At 42.5% G+C, this 17,761-nt stretch overlaps 1 protein-coding gene across 1 annotated transcript in view; it reads right to left on the bottom strand.

Annotated features, from left to right (window-relative positions):
* The window catches only part of SEMA3E (semaphorin 3E), a 155,288-nt gene extending 143,483 nt beyond the window's left edge, over positions 1-11,805 (bottom strand). The window contains exon 1 of the mRNA XM_083183083.1: positions 11,230-11,805. Coding sequence (XP_083039209.1) covers positions 11,230-11,332 — 103 coding nt within the window. The 5' untranslated portion in view covers positions 11,333-11,805. The remainder of the gene's footprint in view (positions 1-11,229) is intronic.
* Between the last annotated feature and the right edge of the window lie 5,956 nt (positions 11,806-17,761).

The following is a 17,761-nucleotide window of genomic DNA, read 5'->3' on the forward strand; positions in this document are numbered from 1 at the left end:
CAATCATTGTCACAATAAACTTTAATCATATAATGTATATTATTTCACTATTTTCTTTACACTGGTTATGGTAATTGTATAAAAGCTGCATGAATGATGATTTTCGACCAGTTCAATAATACTCGTTTAACATTGCACCTCGAACCTGCGTTATATCTGGGTTGGTAACGTGTTGACCTGGGTCGAGGTTTTAAAGTATAAAATATATATGTGTTAATAAATTTGCTTAATTTGAAACTTTGGTAGATTATCATCAATGTGTGAATTAACCCATCTTTACCCAAAACTCACAAATAATATACACCACTGGGAGAATCAATCCAATCCCAATTTGTAGAACATGAAGAAGCCAATCTGCAAGAATAGTATCAAGGTTATACGGCTGATAAAAATGGCCTGATATTACAGTTTATACGGGGAAGTATCCAGAGGCCATTTTTATTATCTGAAAATGGACCCGTAATTGAGCAATTATACCCAGGATAAATTTCCAATCCCATGTGTTATCGTGGCTCCGATGGGTTTCTTGTCATGGATTATGCTTTGGGTGCCTCATGCTGGACCGGACATCAAACTCTGCATTCCGGAGCTTGTACTGTTCGGTCCAGGGGGTGTCCTGTCCAGGGGGATGCCTGTGATAGCTTTCACCAGGGACATGGGGAAGGGGAGATTACAGCCTCCCCGTGTGATCCAGACCATTCCGTTTTTTGCTACAAGCACGGACCATACAGGCAGGCTTGATTCTCTCCGTCCTCCTCTCCCTGGTGACAGGTGTCACAGGCAGCCCCCTGGACAGGATGGCTCAGACAGTCACCCCCGCACCGGACACTACAAGCTCGGAAATTACAGAAATTGATTTCCGGTCTGGCGTATCAGGGTCCTGTCCAGTTCCGGTTTTTACCCATACCCCCATTATGAACACTTAGACATTAGTGATGTGCTCTCACTAATACCACTATTGATGACACCAAATTTCGATCTCTATATAATGCTGCTAAAAGGTACAGTACAGTAGCTGCACCATAAGATATGCAATGTCATTTCTTGTTCACAAATGATTTTTAGAATAACTTTGAAATTCTAATAGATTTAGATCAATGATTATTACCTAAATGAATACATGACGATAAGTTACATTCCATCCTATCAGTAGGAAATTAACTACATCAATGATCGAGATGTAATGATGAAACAGATAACCTCTTAACAGAAAATCTGGTACTGTTGAGTGACATCAAAGGTAGTATCTGTAGCATGGTATTATATTGTCACTGAATCATGTGAATGCTAACTCCCTGTGCAATGCCTACCTCTTTGATCCAGATATCAGTACCAGATGTATGAGGTGAAAGTCCAGAATTAACACTTGTGGCAGGGCACAAATGATCAATGCCACACCTCTAATAATTTATAACATCACCAAGGGTGACACTGTAAGGTTACCAGATCATTAAAAATAAATCCTGAAATGCGTCTATTTTCTACACAACGCCTTTTTGTTTACTTTTAATATAAAAAATAAAAATGTGCTAAATAACTGCAATTCACAAAGACAGACATCATTACCTATATGGCTTGTCATTACAACAACTATTGTACATTACGGTGCCATTTAAGGAACTGTGAAATGCTCAGCGAAACTATACTCAATGTACATAAAGAGGATATTCAATTCTCTGCAATGTCCATAAAGTACTTTAAGACGGCACTTTGTGACCAGTTTCACTGCTCATTTCTTTGCATACCATCAGCAGGATGTTATGCAGTCCAAGTTCGTCATAGACGCAGGCTGAACTTGGATATTTTTTAAAACGGCAATCCTTTACAAGGCAAAACCATGATATGTTAATGATTCCCGTTTTATAAAAAGTCCAAATTTGTCTGGCATCTAGCACCCAAGGTGAACTCTGTCTGTACTACATCTCACCACATAGGTTTAGATACCATAATATAAAGTGCATGCACATTGGTTGGGTATATAGCGGATTTAAAAATTTTATTTTTTTAATTCTATACTATTGTAAAAAGGATATACCTTATTAACTATTTCCTTATTCTTGGAATTCAAGTGTTCATCCAATAATTAATGTGTATAGAATTTATTTAATCTGCCATTCCCCATCCATGGAGAGCTGTGTACAGTAGTAGTAAGCCAGTCAATATTGGCACTCCTATTTCAAGATATATAGCTCATGTGTTTGAAAATGTACAAATGGTCACTATTGATTTATACAGCTACAGCTGTCAATACCACATGCATAGCACTATCTTAATATTCGGAACCCACCAGAGACGAGGTCATCTAGACTCTGGTTGGTGGCAGGGCCGGAAGTACCTCTGGATTAATGGTGCTGAGCATCAGGAGCCAAGGCACACTGACTGCACAAGTGTGCAGTGCATTACTGGGAGTTGACTAAATCCCATGAGATTTTGCACAAAAGAGCAGAGGCTGAGCGTCTTGTGCTGAGCTCTGCTTGGTGGAGCTCATCATGTTTCTCTGGCCCATGTAGGACAGCAGCAGCCTCATTATGGGAGAGTTTAAAGCAGAGGTAGTGCTGAGCCTGCGAGGTTTCCTTCAGAGTAAGGTAAAGAGGGACAAACAGGCTTTCCATGTGGTATAATATATATATATATATATATATATATATATATATATATATATATATTTTGTTAGAGAAACGCACACTCTTCAGATGGAGGTATCAGAGTGCCAGGTCAATAATCAATAGAATCTTATACCACTAGCAGTCAGCCAATGATAGGACCAGCACATCCACTTGTGAATAAAGAAAAAGAATACATTTATTTATAGGCAATGTATAAGGCCATGATACTTAGCACGGGCAGCAGTAGATCTACATGAATGCAGCATGGATCCTGTAATGTAGGCAGCAGCCGTGGGTACACACCAATCCCCTGACGGGCCGTTTCGGCGCACAGCGCCTTTCTCAAAGGGTATCAGAAGGTATATGCCCAATCCAGCCTTAAATAACAGTGGAAGCCATACTCACATGTCAGATGCGCCGCAGACGCCATCCTCGCCGCGTCGCTGTAGCCCCGCCTCCCTGCTTCCGTCCAGCGTCAAGCGCCTGCACCAAGTTACAGGGGCAGGAACCCAAACACACGTGTCCGGAATACAGGGGGCTGTTTAAACAGGTACGCAGCACCGGATGTTGTCGCTATGACTCATCGATCACCATGGAGACCTGGCGTTTCAGTTCAGCATACAGTACAAATAAAATTAAACATATTATAAACGTGAAAACAAGAAAACGGATATGCAGTGCCCAGCGTATCATAGCGGCAGGGCATAGATGGGTGGATGAACTACATTAAGTCAAATTTGACATCCTTTATATCTCCCATCCTCTCCTATTAGCGCCATATATTACACTGGGCAGGCATTAAAAGATTGGGGGATGTTCTGTACAGTTGCGCAAAGTAAAGCAGCTCAGACAAATGATAATGAAGTAAACACCAAACTTCAACACAATATACAGTCCAAGAAAAATCAAATGTCTTAAGCGCTAAATACAATGGAGTAGGTCGGTAAGATCACACTTACACTAATTGGTGTGGAAAAGTCCCAAGTAGTTCCTATTGTTATTTAACACGATGTTCTAGGAACACAAGATAAATGGGGCTTGATCCCAATAATATTCGTTTCCCTTTCTTGATGGATCGTCGTTCGGCCTCAGGAGGATTCTATTCGGGGATCCAACCTGCCTACATGGGTGACTTATGAAGTCCTGCAATCTGGAGATCAGTAATACAGAGTCTCCGGAGACACCTGCTTTGAATCTGGATTTTGCCTTCCTTTGAGGCTTTTACAAGTCACTTTCTCCTGCAAGGTAGCTCAGGCAATGATGAACCAAAGTAATCCCACGTACTTATCGGCAATGCATATATATATATATATACATATATACATATATATATACATATATATATGTGTATATATATATACACATACACACACACACACACACACCCCCCTGCAGTTACCCATTGACCAAGTTTACACTGCCTTCACTCTGTGTTTTCACAGTGTAATGTTCTCCTGTGCAGTTTGCAGCCAGTAATGACAAGTGGGAGGGGGACCCCCTGTTTAAAGTGCCCCAAGACTCCCGAAGGCTTAATCTGGCCCTAGTTGGTGGGCTAGTATTTCTTGGCCAATAAATATACCAAGAACTATGCGCAATTAGTGCGTGCAGTCCTAGATATGCCCAGTTGCTTGGTTTGGCACTCATATTTAATTTGCACTTTTTAAAAATGATTACATAGATTTTCTACTACTATTACACTTTCTAGCATTTTATTAACACCTACAGATGTATTACATTTTAACACCTAGCTTCTGCTTCTTTCTAACAATCACTAACAATTTAGGTTCTCACTAGTGTGCTGTCCTGGGGCGATTGTCTTTCGCTGGCTTTTTGGGGATGCAAACTTGGTATTAGGGACTCACCAGAGATGAGGTCACCTAGACATTGGTTGATGCGCTATTATTTCTTGGCCAATAAATATACCAAGAACCTCGGTATTGCATGTAAGATGGTAGAATATATTAGAATTATTGTAGACAATTAGATTATTGCACTATATATTTTTTTTTTGCAGAAATACAAACTAGCACCTTTTACTAAATGTACAATTAGGGTGTGCATTCCAAGGTCATCCTCCTTCATAGAGTGATAAAGTGGCAAGAGATAAATTACAAGCCAATCAACTACATTGCTACAGGCTATGTTTAAAAAGTTACATTTAGGAGCTTATGGTTGATAACTTATGTCTCTCCTAGGCTTAGTACATATGCCACAAAATATGGGTTATCACAGATTGAGGTACTATTATTTATGGTGTTCAAAACCTTTCGGGAGCCGCTCACCATTAAATGATGTTACAATGGACACCACTCATCGCAGGCTCAGAGCAGCCAGAAACATACTCCGTGGCTGCGAGGAAAATCACATACTACAGGCCTTACGCGTGCATAGTCTATTGATAATTGGCTGCCGCGGGTTCATGGCCATTGTGATCAGGTCTGAGTTGCCCCATTATCTAAGGGGTAAATTATTAAAGTTTCTAAAAATTGAAATAAGTGATGTTGCCCATAGTAACTAATCAGATTGTCTCTATCATTTTTCTCTAGCATCCTAGAAAATGAAAGACAGAATTTAAATGGTTGCTATCATCAACATCACTTCTTTTCACTTTTAGAAGCTTTAATAAATTTACCACTAAGGGGGTATTCAATCCCGGCTCATGACTGTTGGTCCATTCTGACAGCCGTGACCCTAGCCCTTTTTAGTTTTGCTCGAATGAAAATCGGCAGGTGGGATTCAATGTCTCGCCTGCTGATCGGCGAAAAGGGGGCGCGTCTGCGTAAATGGCCATGGACCGTCGAGATTCGCCCGAGATCGTGACAATTCACGGCCGTTCTTGGCAAAACGAGCCGGACAGCTCTTAAAGTCAGGCAAGACAGCATTGAATATGTGCCGCCGCTCTTTCCCCATTCGGAAATAGCGGCGGATATTGAATACCCCCCTAAATCTCCAGATTTAAGGATTATTATCCATTTGGCACACTGGCCCCTAAGAACGTACCAAGGCAATTCTAAAATTCTTGAATGAAGTAATTGACTATATGATTTTGTCAGCTAGATGATGTGTAAGAAAGGATTTGACTAGAACCCCCAGGAAGTAAATATTTTAAGCCTAATATTAGAGCAATGATGTGCACTAATGAACAAACGTAATGAAAATACTAAATTTCCAGGAATCAATTAAGTCTACTACATTTATTTGACAGATGAGTAATATGAGTCATCCTTGTCAACTACAACTGTACAAAATCATTAAGCACTGCTAACGTGTACAGTATAAGTAGACTCAAACAAGTGTAATACCATTTAAAATAAGAGTTTCTACTTTTTTCTGTTTTGACTGAACAGATGAATATTAGAAATACAAATATTACTAGCACGACCTCTGGCAAGCTTTGCTGGCATTCTGCTCTGTTCTCAGAGGAACAGAAGGTGGCAACTCTGCTAATGACTATGATGGTACCACAAGTATATGTGTGAGCTCTTCGCATCCGCAATTCCCAGTTAGTGCATTGGGGCATGCTCATGTGTCACAGTGTTAAGCTGGAGGTGTTACAAGAATGTCATCATTTAAAAGCCTTTAAAGAAAAATGGAAGTTAATACGTATGAAATGGGATGATTTGTAATATATTAAATCATTAACCCTTTGAGTGCCAAGTAAATTTGTCAAAATTAGTGTGAAAGGTGTATTCATCAGAATGACTTTTAATGTTTATATACATTTTTATTTGAATTTCTATAACAAATGTGAGCGACGCTGGCATTTTTAGCAAATAGTTTGCACATGTTGGCACTGAAAGGGTTAAGCAGCAATTTGACATTTTTTCTTATATTTGTTTTTCTTGGTGACACTTGGTGAAAATAATTGCATTGTACAGTGTGCCCCAGGGCTGCAGTGCTGACCAAGTAGTGCAGCTGAGCACATTTAAACATACACATTACGATCATATTATTTATTAGGTGCCAAAAGTAGTTTGCAGTGTCGTACATAGAGCACATATTAGAACAATACAGGGTATGCAGGACTAAACATAACAGCAATTAAGAACAAAGACAGAGCACAATACAGCTAAGATGTAGGGGAGTTGTGTGCATGTGATCATGTTACCCCACTGCCTGAGGGTACTGTCCCTTACCTTAGGGCTGCTGAGCTGACCTTTTCTGTGCCAGCTATTATCAGGCCTGCCACCTATCAGCACTATTGATCACAGCCCATTTTTCCCATTCACTGCTATCTGTGAATTAAAGGCAGATCATCTGGAAAGCACAACGGGCAGGGTCCCTGTCACAGAGTGGCGGATAGAGACATTGGGTGAGATTTAATAGGATGAGAGATTTAGAAAGTGAGAGATTTGGTAAGAAATCTCCAGGTTTTTTAAAGCGGCAATCATTTACACTGCAAAACCAGTTTGATTTTGCAGTGTAAATGATTGCCGCTTTAAAAAAACTGGAGATTTCTCACCAAATCTCTCACTTTCTGAAACTCTCATCCTATTAAATCTCACCCACTGTGTTCCTGCCACCACCAAGGTACATGTCCCCTCTTCTCTGCACCATGCAGGACATGGTGCTTGTAGCCACCCAATGCCTCTCCATGTCATTCTCTCCCTGTCACCTACTGCTTCCCATCACCTTCTGCCTCTCCTGCCTGCCGCTGTAGCCCTCTTTCTTAAATTGCCTTTTTGTCACGGTCTTCCTCTATTTGTCAAACTCTCTCCTTGCAATAAGCTATCACACGTTGCCTAGTCCTTTAAACCCCCCTCACCTGCCTTCTGCTGTCAACCTTTGCCTCCCACTGCCTTAAGCTGTCACTCTATGCCTCTCCCTGTCACCCACTGGTTTCTCCTGCCCTTTTTACACCCTTGCTTTTCACGGTCATCCTCTGCCTCCCTTTGCCTCTTCTTTTCACCCACTACAGTAAAGCATATTGTAGTGTTCATTCTAGCACCTGCTATCTTTCAAAACCCATGCAGTTCCTCTTCCCTGCCTGGGGTGTCACTGTCTGATGTAGTGCTTCTAGCACAGTGTGGTCTGTATATAAGCACTGATATGCATACAAGACCTTTGCTAGAAACACTACAGCAGACAGCGACACCCCAGGCAGGGAACAGGAACTGCATGGGTTATTGAAGATAGCGGGTGCTAGAATATTGTGACGAGGGTTGAATTGGAGGAGGGGAGTCCATATTATATTTTTGCACCTACGCCAACCGCTAACAGTTCTGCCACTACATAACAGTAGCCTCCGCTGGCTGAAATGTATAATGGGCATTTTTCAATACAAAAAAATAATACATTCAGGGAGGTTTGGGACCACCTATTGTCCCTTACATTTGTGAAAGAAAATGTAAACAGAATAATGGATATGAATAATGTAGACCTCTCCATGCTCAATTGGCCCTACAATAAAAGCCTGGTTTGACTGATGACTCATCCAACTCTCAGCATACCTGGCTAAAAAAAAGTTAACTCGAGATTGGATATGAGCATCATGTGATCAGTGCACCAGCTGCGTTGTGATAAATGTGGCCATGTGACTGAGGATGGATTATTAAGATTTAAGAATGAATTATTATTCAAAATCATGAATGACACAACACGGTATGTAAGTGAACACAATTACATCCGTGGCAGTTTAGAGAAGTGCATGGCTACTGTACTTTTCGTCAGGACCAGAAGATACAATGTCAAAGTTCTTTACAGTGTTACAGTATTTACTGCCAAAATATAAGATTCTTCCTTCCTTTAATTAGGATTGCCGGGTTGCTGGACCCGGGATTTTTCAAAAAGCCCTTTTAAACCGCAGAGTGGCCGGAGTTTACCCTGCAACAACCCGGGCTATTTGTGTGGGGTTATTTGTGTGGTGTGGAAGGGGTGTTACTTCCACACATAAGTTATTGGACCTGATTCAGACCTGATCGCATGGCTGCTAATCTTCAGAGTCCAGGTATATTCTGCCCCGTGCAACCCTGCAAATTGATCAAATGAATTTTCCACTGTGTGCAGTCTGTACGTGACTCATGACTTGCCCTAAAACGCCTGGCACGCCTGCACTTTCCCTGACACTCCCAGAAAATGGCCGGCTACTACCCCCAAATGCCAGCTTCCTGTCAAATACCTTGCGATTGGCTAGGGATTAGAAAGTAGACTTTATAGCAGGAGGGCCTCGAGCATGTGTATTACGGGCTGTATGCATATACATAACTTCCTGGCCTGCGAATTTGCAGTCACGCAATCAGCTCTGAATCAGGCAACAACAACATAATGACCATTTTTCATGTGTAAAATGCTCTGCACCTGGATGTACAGTAACACGTTATTGAAGGTATATGAGCTGATTGATGAGAAGCATGCTGTTAAATGTCATTTTATTAATTCCAGCCAAATAACTGCAATGAGAAAATACTGTAAGTGGAAAGTTTGAAAGTAGAGCACCTGGTGGGATGAGTCATATTGAAGACAATAAACCAAACTGCAGCCTGTCATATCAAATTAGATCACATCTTTATCACCTTTACTGGACCGCATCTTAAGGCTAGTTTTTTTTCTTAACTAACAAAATAAATTTCAACAAATGACCATAGTGCTATGTAGTAACTCCAAAACAATCAGCCAACAATATTCTATAACAACGGGCTTTATGCTATTATCTATTTTTAGAACTGATGCGTAATCACAAATTTAGTTAAAAAAAAAAAATATATAGCATACTTCACTTTTGTAGTATGTCACTTATATACAATATATTGCTCAGTGTCTCCTTTTCATCAGCGACTAGAGATGGTCGCTGATTAAAGGGAACCTCTGCCGGAGGAGCCGCAGAGGTAATCAGCTGGTCGCAGGAGCAAGCTCCTGCGACCAGCGATTAGAACGGGGCTGAAAACGGGAGCGCGCACCCGGCGATTTATCGCCGGGGCACACTCCCATCACTGGCAATATGGTCACCAGCGACCATATTTCCAGCGATTTCCGCCCCTATCGCCCCCGTGTGTACACAGCTTAAGAAGAATATTTATCATAGCCTGGAGAGAGATAAAATTGTGAGCTATAAAATACCAATCAATAAACTCCTGTTATTTTTTTAAAGACAACCTCTAAAATACAGTACTTTATCACTCTCCAACCTTTAATAAACACCCCCTTAGTATTGTAGTGCCATCTAATAAATATATTTAAAAAATAATTATTTTATTACATTATTTGCTGTTGGTTCATTGAAGTTTAATTGAGCAACTCATAGTGGTGATAGTGTGCTCCCAAATGCCCAATGCTTTCTTATAGGTGGAACTGGCTTTTCTTTGACAGCTAGATTCCATATGGATGGACAGAAACTGATACTGTATTGATGAATTTTTGATATTTACTATGAACCATATGCAGCTGCAGTTTAAATACACAAACACACACAGAGATGTAGCTCATCGGAGCTCTGCCGTGTCGCACGTGTGACATGTTTGGCAAATGGCGCGCACCCACTGCAATGCTTGTACGCAATAGCGTACCCTCCAACATGACCCATTCCATTCGGTGCAAAATGCTCTGTTCCTGGACTTCCCTGGTAATGTATGATTGTCATCACCTGTGGTGAAACGCCTTTCTTATCCATTACCTAGCTCCCCACAGGTGATGGCAATCATACATTACCAGGGAAGTCCAGGAACAGAGCATTTTGTACCTAATGGAATGGGACATGTTGGAGGGAATGCAATAGTGTGGCGCATGGTGAAATGTTGCGATTCTGCACCGATTCAACACAGATGAGGGCAATCCTACATTACCAAGGAAGTCCAGAGCAGAGCATTGTGTCCCTCCTGGAGAGGGTCATGTTGGGAGGTATGCCAAATAGGCACTTGTGGCTATATCACAGCAAGGATGAGCATGGCTAAATCTGTATATAGTTATTAAAGGGTTACACAAAGCCTACCAATCATGCATGTATTTACTGTAAGTTGAAAGGTAACCAGCCAGTGAGCTATAAAAGAAACACCCAGCAGCTGGATTTTTATAGGCTTTATCAGTTTGGCCAGGTGTTTTGCTCTACCTGTCACATAACATAAAAGATGCCGACTGTTTCTCTGTTGCTGCTTGTCATCCTGTCATCCTGTCCTACTACATATCAGACATCTGACCTTTAAAAGTACCCAGAAGCAATACAAGCATTCTGTTAATTATAGCTGCTCATTTACTTCAATCACATGTTATGTACAGTATAGCATGGCAATGACACAAGGTATATGCTAACACACATTTTAGTAAAATAGATAAGTAAATCCAATTTTTTAATGTAATCAAATGCACTTTAACTGGCATCCTGTTGGAAAATCTGTTTCTATCAGTAAAACTAATAATTACACATGACAGGTAACTCCATTTACTGCTTTGTAATGGTCCTCAACGCAAATACCAATAGCAGGTCATGTTTTCTGAATATCTGCCTGTGGAAACTCACCTGTGCATAATGAAACTAATCCAGAAAACTGTCCTGCTGGGGTACTTAAGGGGTGGGCAGCAGAGAAACCCTGCATTCGGGAAAGCATGGTGCAATTCAACAATAAAATAGCCGACCACAAAATGGAAAACTAAATCAATTAAATATAAAAGGCGTTATATATCTGTGCCTTACCTTTATAGGAAAGTCGCAGCCTTGGTTGGCTTGTGTCAATTGCCAGGGACCTGTCCACATGGAGTGCAGGGATGAGCAGTGCTATGAGCAGGAGATGTGCCATGCTGCTGTGGGCTGCTCTGTGCAGCGCTCCCTGGTAACCACTTGGCTGCTCTCTGCAGGAGTTTGGGAAAGAGCTCTCTTTTCAGTTCCTTCAGTCTCTCCCCCAGGAATCCCTTCTCTTCCTAGTACACATTTCCTATTTGTCATGCTTCATTACAATGTGTAACACAGAGTGGTCTCTTGCCATGACGTTTGTTTACATGTCATTCCTAGGTCCTTGCCAGTGCTGTGCTGTCTCCTAGTCCTGAGGTCATATTAGCAGGCAATCAGCAAGCCCAGCTGAAGAGAGATCATTTCTATAAAACTCATTCTCGCAGCTGCACAGTAATCTCTTCCTTGCCAGGACTTGCCAGACATTTCGTTTTAATTCACCTTTCACCTTCCATAATTAGAAGCAAAAGAGCCTCTTTTTGAGCTGTGTCAGACTGTCAGATGCTCGCAGCAGGGATGCGGGGCGCTGGCTCAGTAGTACTGGCTCAGTAGCCGGGAAGCAGCCAGGGAGGTTATATGAGCCTGGAATGGATTTCACTGCTCCGCTGGCAGCAGGCAACTCCTACTCAACTCACAGCGGCGGCTACAGTGTCTATGCCCAATTACCAGCTTTTCTAATGCACTTATCTCATAGACTAACAAGTCTATTTTATATATGGACAGGGACTGCAATCAATTTGTATTAATTTCATAGCATTCTACAAAGGGAAGGTAGCCTTGTATACTACTGGTTCCACACTACATAATCTTTGTTTACGATATACACAGTATCAATATTATTAGCATATCATCGTCAGTGGCGGATTAGGCACGTGCCCCCCCCCCCCCCCCCCCCCCCCCTGTCCTGTGCCCAGCCCCGTGTCTCTAGCCCCCCGGGAACCGGAGATATCGCCTGGTAAAGCTGTAACGTTTTTTCCCCATAGGATAATATGGGACCCGTCAATTCCGACCCCCACCCGGTTCTGACGGCTGCCAGTTCCCCCCCCTGGCATCACAGTAGCTTATAGTTAATCTCATTTAATTCCAAATCGCTGGGCCTTCAATATGATACCAGGCTGGTCCATATTGGTCAATTGATTCTAGAGATATTGTGTGTAAACCGATTTTTTTATTTTTGAAATGTAATTTCATGGCTGTTCATGTTCTTTGAGGGCAGATTACTCTGGAAACACATGTTCCAGTTTCACTGGACCAAAATCATTCAAAGCCCACTCAAAAGTTCTTCAATATGATACTTGTCTCATGTAAATGGATCAGTTGGTTCCGAAGATATAGCCGGTTCAATGAGATAACTGGTTAAAGGGGAGGGGTGGTTTTCTCTCCCCTCACACCAGAAAATGCAGGGACTAGGCTGGTGTAAAAGGGGCCAACCTGGGAATGCATTTTCTGGTGTGAAAGGGGTATTATTTCAAATAGCCGGGACCTGCAGTGCTCTGAATACAGCCAGGCTCTGACACTGTCAGTGGCTATCACTTCTGCATGGCGGCGGGTGTCCCCCATTTCCCGCGAGCATGTATCCCCCCCCTTGGCAATGAGCATGTAATGCCACATGGCAACAAGCATGGAACCTCTGGCAATGAGCATGGAACCCTGGGCAATGAGCATGTAGATAAGCAGCACTTATGTAGCATAATTTTTAATAGGCATTATGGTGTTTGGCATAATACATAATGGACATAATGGCGTGTAACTTAACGTATAATGGACATTATGGTGTAAATGTTTAATGCGCGCCTTTGGTGGGCAATATCCCTGTTTATGAAGCGTATTGTGAATTTTGGCTTAATCTGTGTGGCATTATGTGAATTCTGGCTCAATCCGTGTGGCATTATGTGAATTCTGGCTCAATCCATGTGGCATTATGAGAATATTGGCTCAATCTGTGTGGCATTATGTGAATTTTGGCGCAATCCATGTGGCATTATGTGAATTTTGGCTCAATCCGTATTGGCATTTTATGAATTTGGCTCAATCCGTGTGGCATTATGTGAATGTTGGCTCATTATTTGGCATTATGTGAATTTAGCTCAATCCGTGTGTTATTATGTGAATTTAGCTCAATCCGTGTTGCATTATGTGAATTTTGGCTCATTCCATTTGGCATCATGTGTAAGGGGCAAGTATAATGGGGTCTAGTATTTTGTTGCATAATGTGTAGAAGTTGTAGTAGTACGTTTATTTAAGTTGTATATGATGTACACTACACTCAAGGACACGCCCCCTGTTGAGTGGCCACACCCCCTTTTCCGGAGCGCGCCTTCGGCGTGCGCACAACTACATCCTTCACTTTTGTCGCCATGGTGGGCCTGCGTACTTTAAATGCCAGGGCCTATTTTTAATCCCACTCCCACCCTCTCTCTGACGCTCCCTTAGCATGTACACTGGCACCACTAACACCGCCTCTCCCCCTCCTAAACCCTCTTTTATCATGGTGCCCCCCCTGTCATTTTATCCTGGATCCGCCCCTGATCATAGTGCATATTCTTCAGTGTGTACATGTAATTGTTAACTATCATCTGAAGTTCATGCAGTCAAATCTGACTACTGCATACCCTCCAACATGACCCATTCCATTCGGTACACAATGCTCTGTTCCTGGACGTCCCTGGCAATGTATGATTGCCAGCACCTGTGTGGAACTAGGTAATTGAAGAGAATGGTGTTTCAACACAGGTGATGGCAATCATACATTACAAGGGACGTCCAGGAACAGAGCATTGTGTACCAAATGGAATGGGTCATGTTGGAGGGTATGCTACTGTATATCGTCAGTGACTCCATGTTCGGCGGGGGTCTTGATGATGATGTCACTGAACCATATCGTTAACGATATGATTCAGTGTTTACCCAGCTGTTTGTTCGTTTCATGACACCACCGATATTGTTAAGGTTGTTTCAGGGCACCTCCGATATCGTTGTGTATATCGTCTGCATATCGGATAGTGGGTGTTATTCGCACACTTGCAATTCACCCAGAACCCTGTGAATGGTGGCACGCCCAACCCCCCTCACATCATATGTTCGCAATCGCATGCAGGGCCTGCAAATGCATTTTTATTTTATTCATTAACAGTTTCATACTGTATATATCGCAGCATATTCCGTTGCACTTTACAAAAGGAGACAGTGATACGACAAAAAGGGCATTTACAGACAGTCAAAAGGTAGGACGGTCCTGTCCGCAAGCTAACAATCTCAGGATGGACGTTTTACTTAAACCTCCATTCGCAGCCTGCGGGTAAACACCCACATCATTCCATGGTCGCCGACCATCCAATGCTGTGGAACATGCACGCATATCTAAGTGACTCTCAGGTTGCTTAGATTTGCGTGCACCGCTGTGAGGAAGTGGGCGGGCAGCTGACATCCAGCACCCACCCTGTTTACCATGGGAACGGCCAGCGTTTACAAGGGAACGTCCATGAAACACTGGGCGTTCCCATGGTCACGACTATCCGCCGCCGCCCCAAGCACCCTGGCCGCAACCTTGGGTGCGTGCACCAAACATCGGTCCCCGTGCAAAAGGACGCTGGCTACGAACGGACCAGAATAAGTTCCAGTTTGTACAGGGCTATACCGTTCAATACAGCCTAATGTCCCCCATACACGGTCCGTTAATCAGATTCGTTGTGTGCTTAAACAGCACACATCGGATCGCATGCCTAGTGCATGCAGTGTGCATGCACTGCGATCCGATCCGATGTATAGCTAGTACAAAAAGTATGTGCAGCACATACTTTTTGTACTTTACTATGTGATGCGCGGGAGCGCGCATAGTACAGAACGGAGCCATACACAACGGACCGTGTATGGGCTCCGTAAGATGTGAATGTTCTGCAATACAAATGTAGGCACATAATATTTTACTTGTACAGAATATTAATATTTGGAGAAAAACACCAGTGTGCAGCCAAAGACACCAGGAACATTTGAGACATTATATTGCTCTTTATTGTATACTGTATATTCAATTTATTGCCAGTCACTTATATAGCACACATATATTCTGCAGTGCTATACATATTATTTTAAAGTCATTCACCACAGTTCCTCCCCAGTGGCACTTACAATCTCTAGTCTGTCTGTGTACCAAACAAGATCCCTAGGTTATGGAACTGTTTTGTCCTTATGTTCCTAAGGCATATATCATCCTTCAAATTGCTTTTTAAATGAATTACATCCACTTTATGTAAAATTCTCGACTCTTGAAAAATATGTAAAATACAGTAGGATAGCCCATTCTGGATAATGCTGCAGTCACACACCTCTAAGCATCCCTCCGGTAATGAGGTTACCTTACTTTACCTCACTATAGAGATTAAACCCACTTAATTCAAACTCCACAAAGCACAAGGGCCTTATTCTAGTTCACCCTCAGAGGCAACTTCCTTCTCAAATGGACAAAATCATGTGCATTGCAGGTGGGGCAAATGTAATTTGTGCAGAGAGAATTAGATTTGGGTGGGGTTTTACTTCAAATGCTGCCCATACACGCCCCGATACGGGCGTGCGTTTCGTGCTTAACAAGCACGGATCACATTGCATTGCATTGCCTGTGTATGCGTTGTGCATGCAATGCGATGCAATGTGATGAAAACAAAGTACAAAAAGTATGTGCAAGCACATACTTTTTGTACTGTGCGATGAGGTGCCGCAGGAGCGCGCACCTCAAAGCACAGAACGCACAGCCCGCATCCCAGTGTGTATGGGCTAGAGATGGGTCGTTCGTGAACGAACCGGATCTTTTGAACGGCTCCCACTCGAGAACGAATGAGCTGGCGATCCCAAAAAGGTGATCCGTATCAGTTTGCAGTTCATTTCCCTGATCTCAGTGCTGCCACCTGTGGCAGCTGAGATGTACTACCTCTGTAGACTGAGTACAGTGCTGTGACTACAAGTGATAGAAAGATTAGCTGCTGCTGCCAGGGATGGCCATCGGTGCAGATGCCATCTATGGTTGCCATCGATGGTAATTCTGCACCCAGCCATCGATCAGTGTTTTCACTCGGTCATGTATATTCCCCCTTTTTTTTTTTTAAAGCGAGCCGAGGCTCTGTCTAAAAGATACGTATCTTTCACTGAGCGATCAGTCGGTTCCCGGCTCCGCTTGATGATCCGTTTTGCCCATCTCTAGTATGGGCTGCTAAAGTGAGATCTATATTACAGTGTAAAAATAAAGCAGTCAGTATTTTCCCTACACAGAAACAAAATAAGTCACCCAAATCTAATTCTCTCTGCACATGTTACATCTGCCCCACCTACAGTGCACATATTTTTTCCTTTTGAGAAGGAATTTGCCTCTGAGAGTGAACCAGAATAAGGCCCAAAATCAGCAGAGTTTTTTCTTCATAATATTGTTTATTAGGTCTCCAGTGCAGGGTTCCTTACGATATGAGGCATGAAAGAACAGAATATTCATTGCATATTTATGTATAACAACCTATTAAAACTTTAAAACATATTGTATAAACACTCATTCTAGGTATTATTTGGATTATTTACACTTTTTTTCAAGAGTGGAGAATTTTACCTCCTGAGGTGGATGTAACTTCTATAAAAAAGCAAATTCTACTCTAATATACTGCATTTATTCTTATTGAGGAACATAGCTATGGGCCTTATTCTAGTTCACTCTGACAAATTCCTTCTTAGATGGACAAAACCGTGTGCACTGCAGGGGGGGGGGGGGGGGGGCAGATGTTACTTGTGCAGAGAGAATTAGATTTGGGTGGGGTTTTACTTCAAAGTGAGATCTATATTGCAGTGTAAAGCCCCGTACACATGGGAGAGATACTGTATATTGCTCAGCCACATATAGCTGAGCAATATATGGCTGAGCAATATATTGCTCAGTTTCTCCTTTTCATCAGCGACCAGAGATGGTCGCTGATGAAAGGGAACCTCTGCCAGCGGTCCCGCAGAGGTAATTAGCCAGCGATTAGAATGGGGCTGAAAACGGGTGCGCGCACCCAGCGATTTATCGCCGGGGCACACTCCCATCACACTCCCATCACTGGTAATATGGTCGCCTGCGACCATATTTCCAGCGATTTCAGCCCCTATCGCCCCCGTGTGTACACAGCTTAAGAATAAAGCAGTCAGTATTTACCCTGCACAGAAACAAAATAACTCACCCAAATCTAATTCTCTCTGCCCCACCTGCAGTGCACATGGTTTTGTCCATCTAAGAAAGATTTTGTCAGAAAAAGTGAACTAGAATAAGGCTCTTTAAAAGAGCGCCATAATCAGTGGTGTACCTAGAAATGTTGCACTTCCTGACAAAAATCCCCTCCATACATTAATTACATTATTTACCTACAGGCTCCTTGTCAGGGGTTTCATGCTCGCAGGCAAGCCAGTGTTCCCAGTATCTGGCACCTCTGAGTAATGCTATAAACCGCTGCGCTTCCCTGACAGTATAGGACCTCTAGCATCAGTC

This window comes from Crinia signifera, chromosome 4, assembly GCF_055691185.1.
Source record: "Crinia signifera chromosome 4, ASM5569118v1, whole genome shotgun sequence".
Lineage (NCBI taxonomy): Eukaryota > Metazoa > Chordata > Amphibia > Anura > Myobatrachidae > Crinia > Crinia signifera.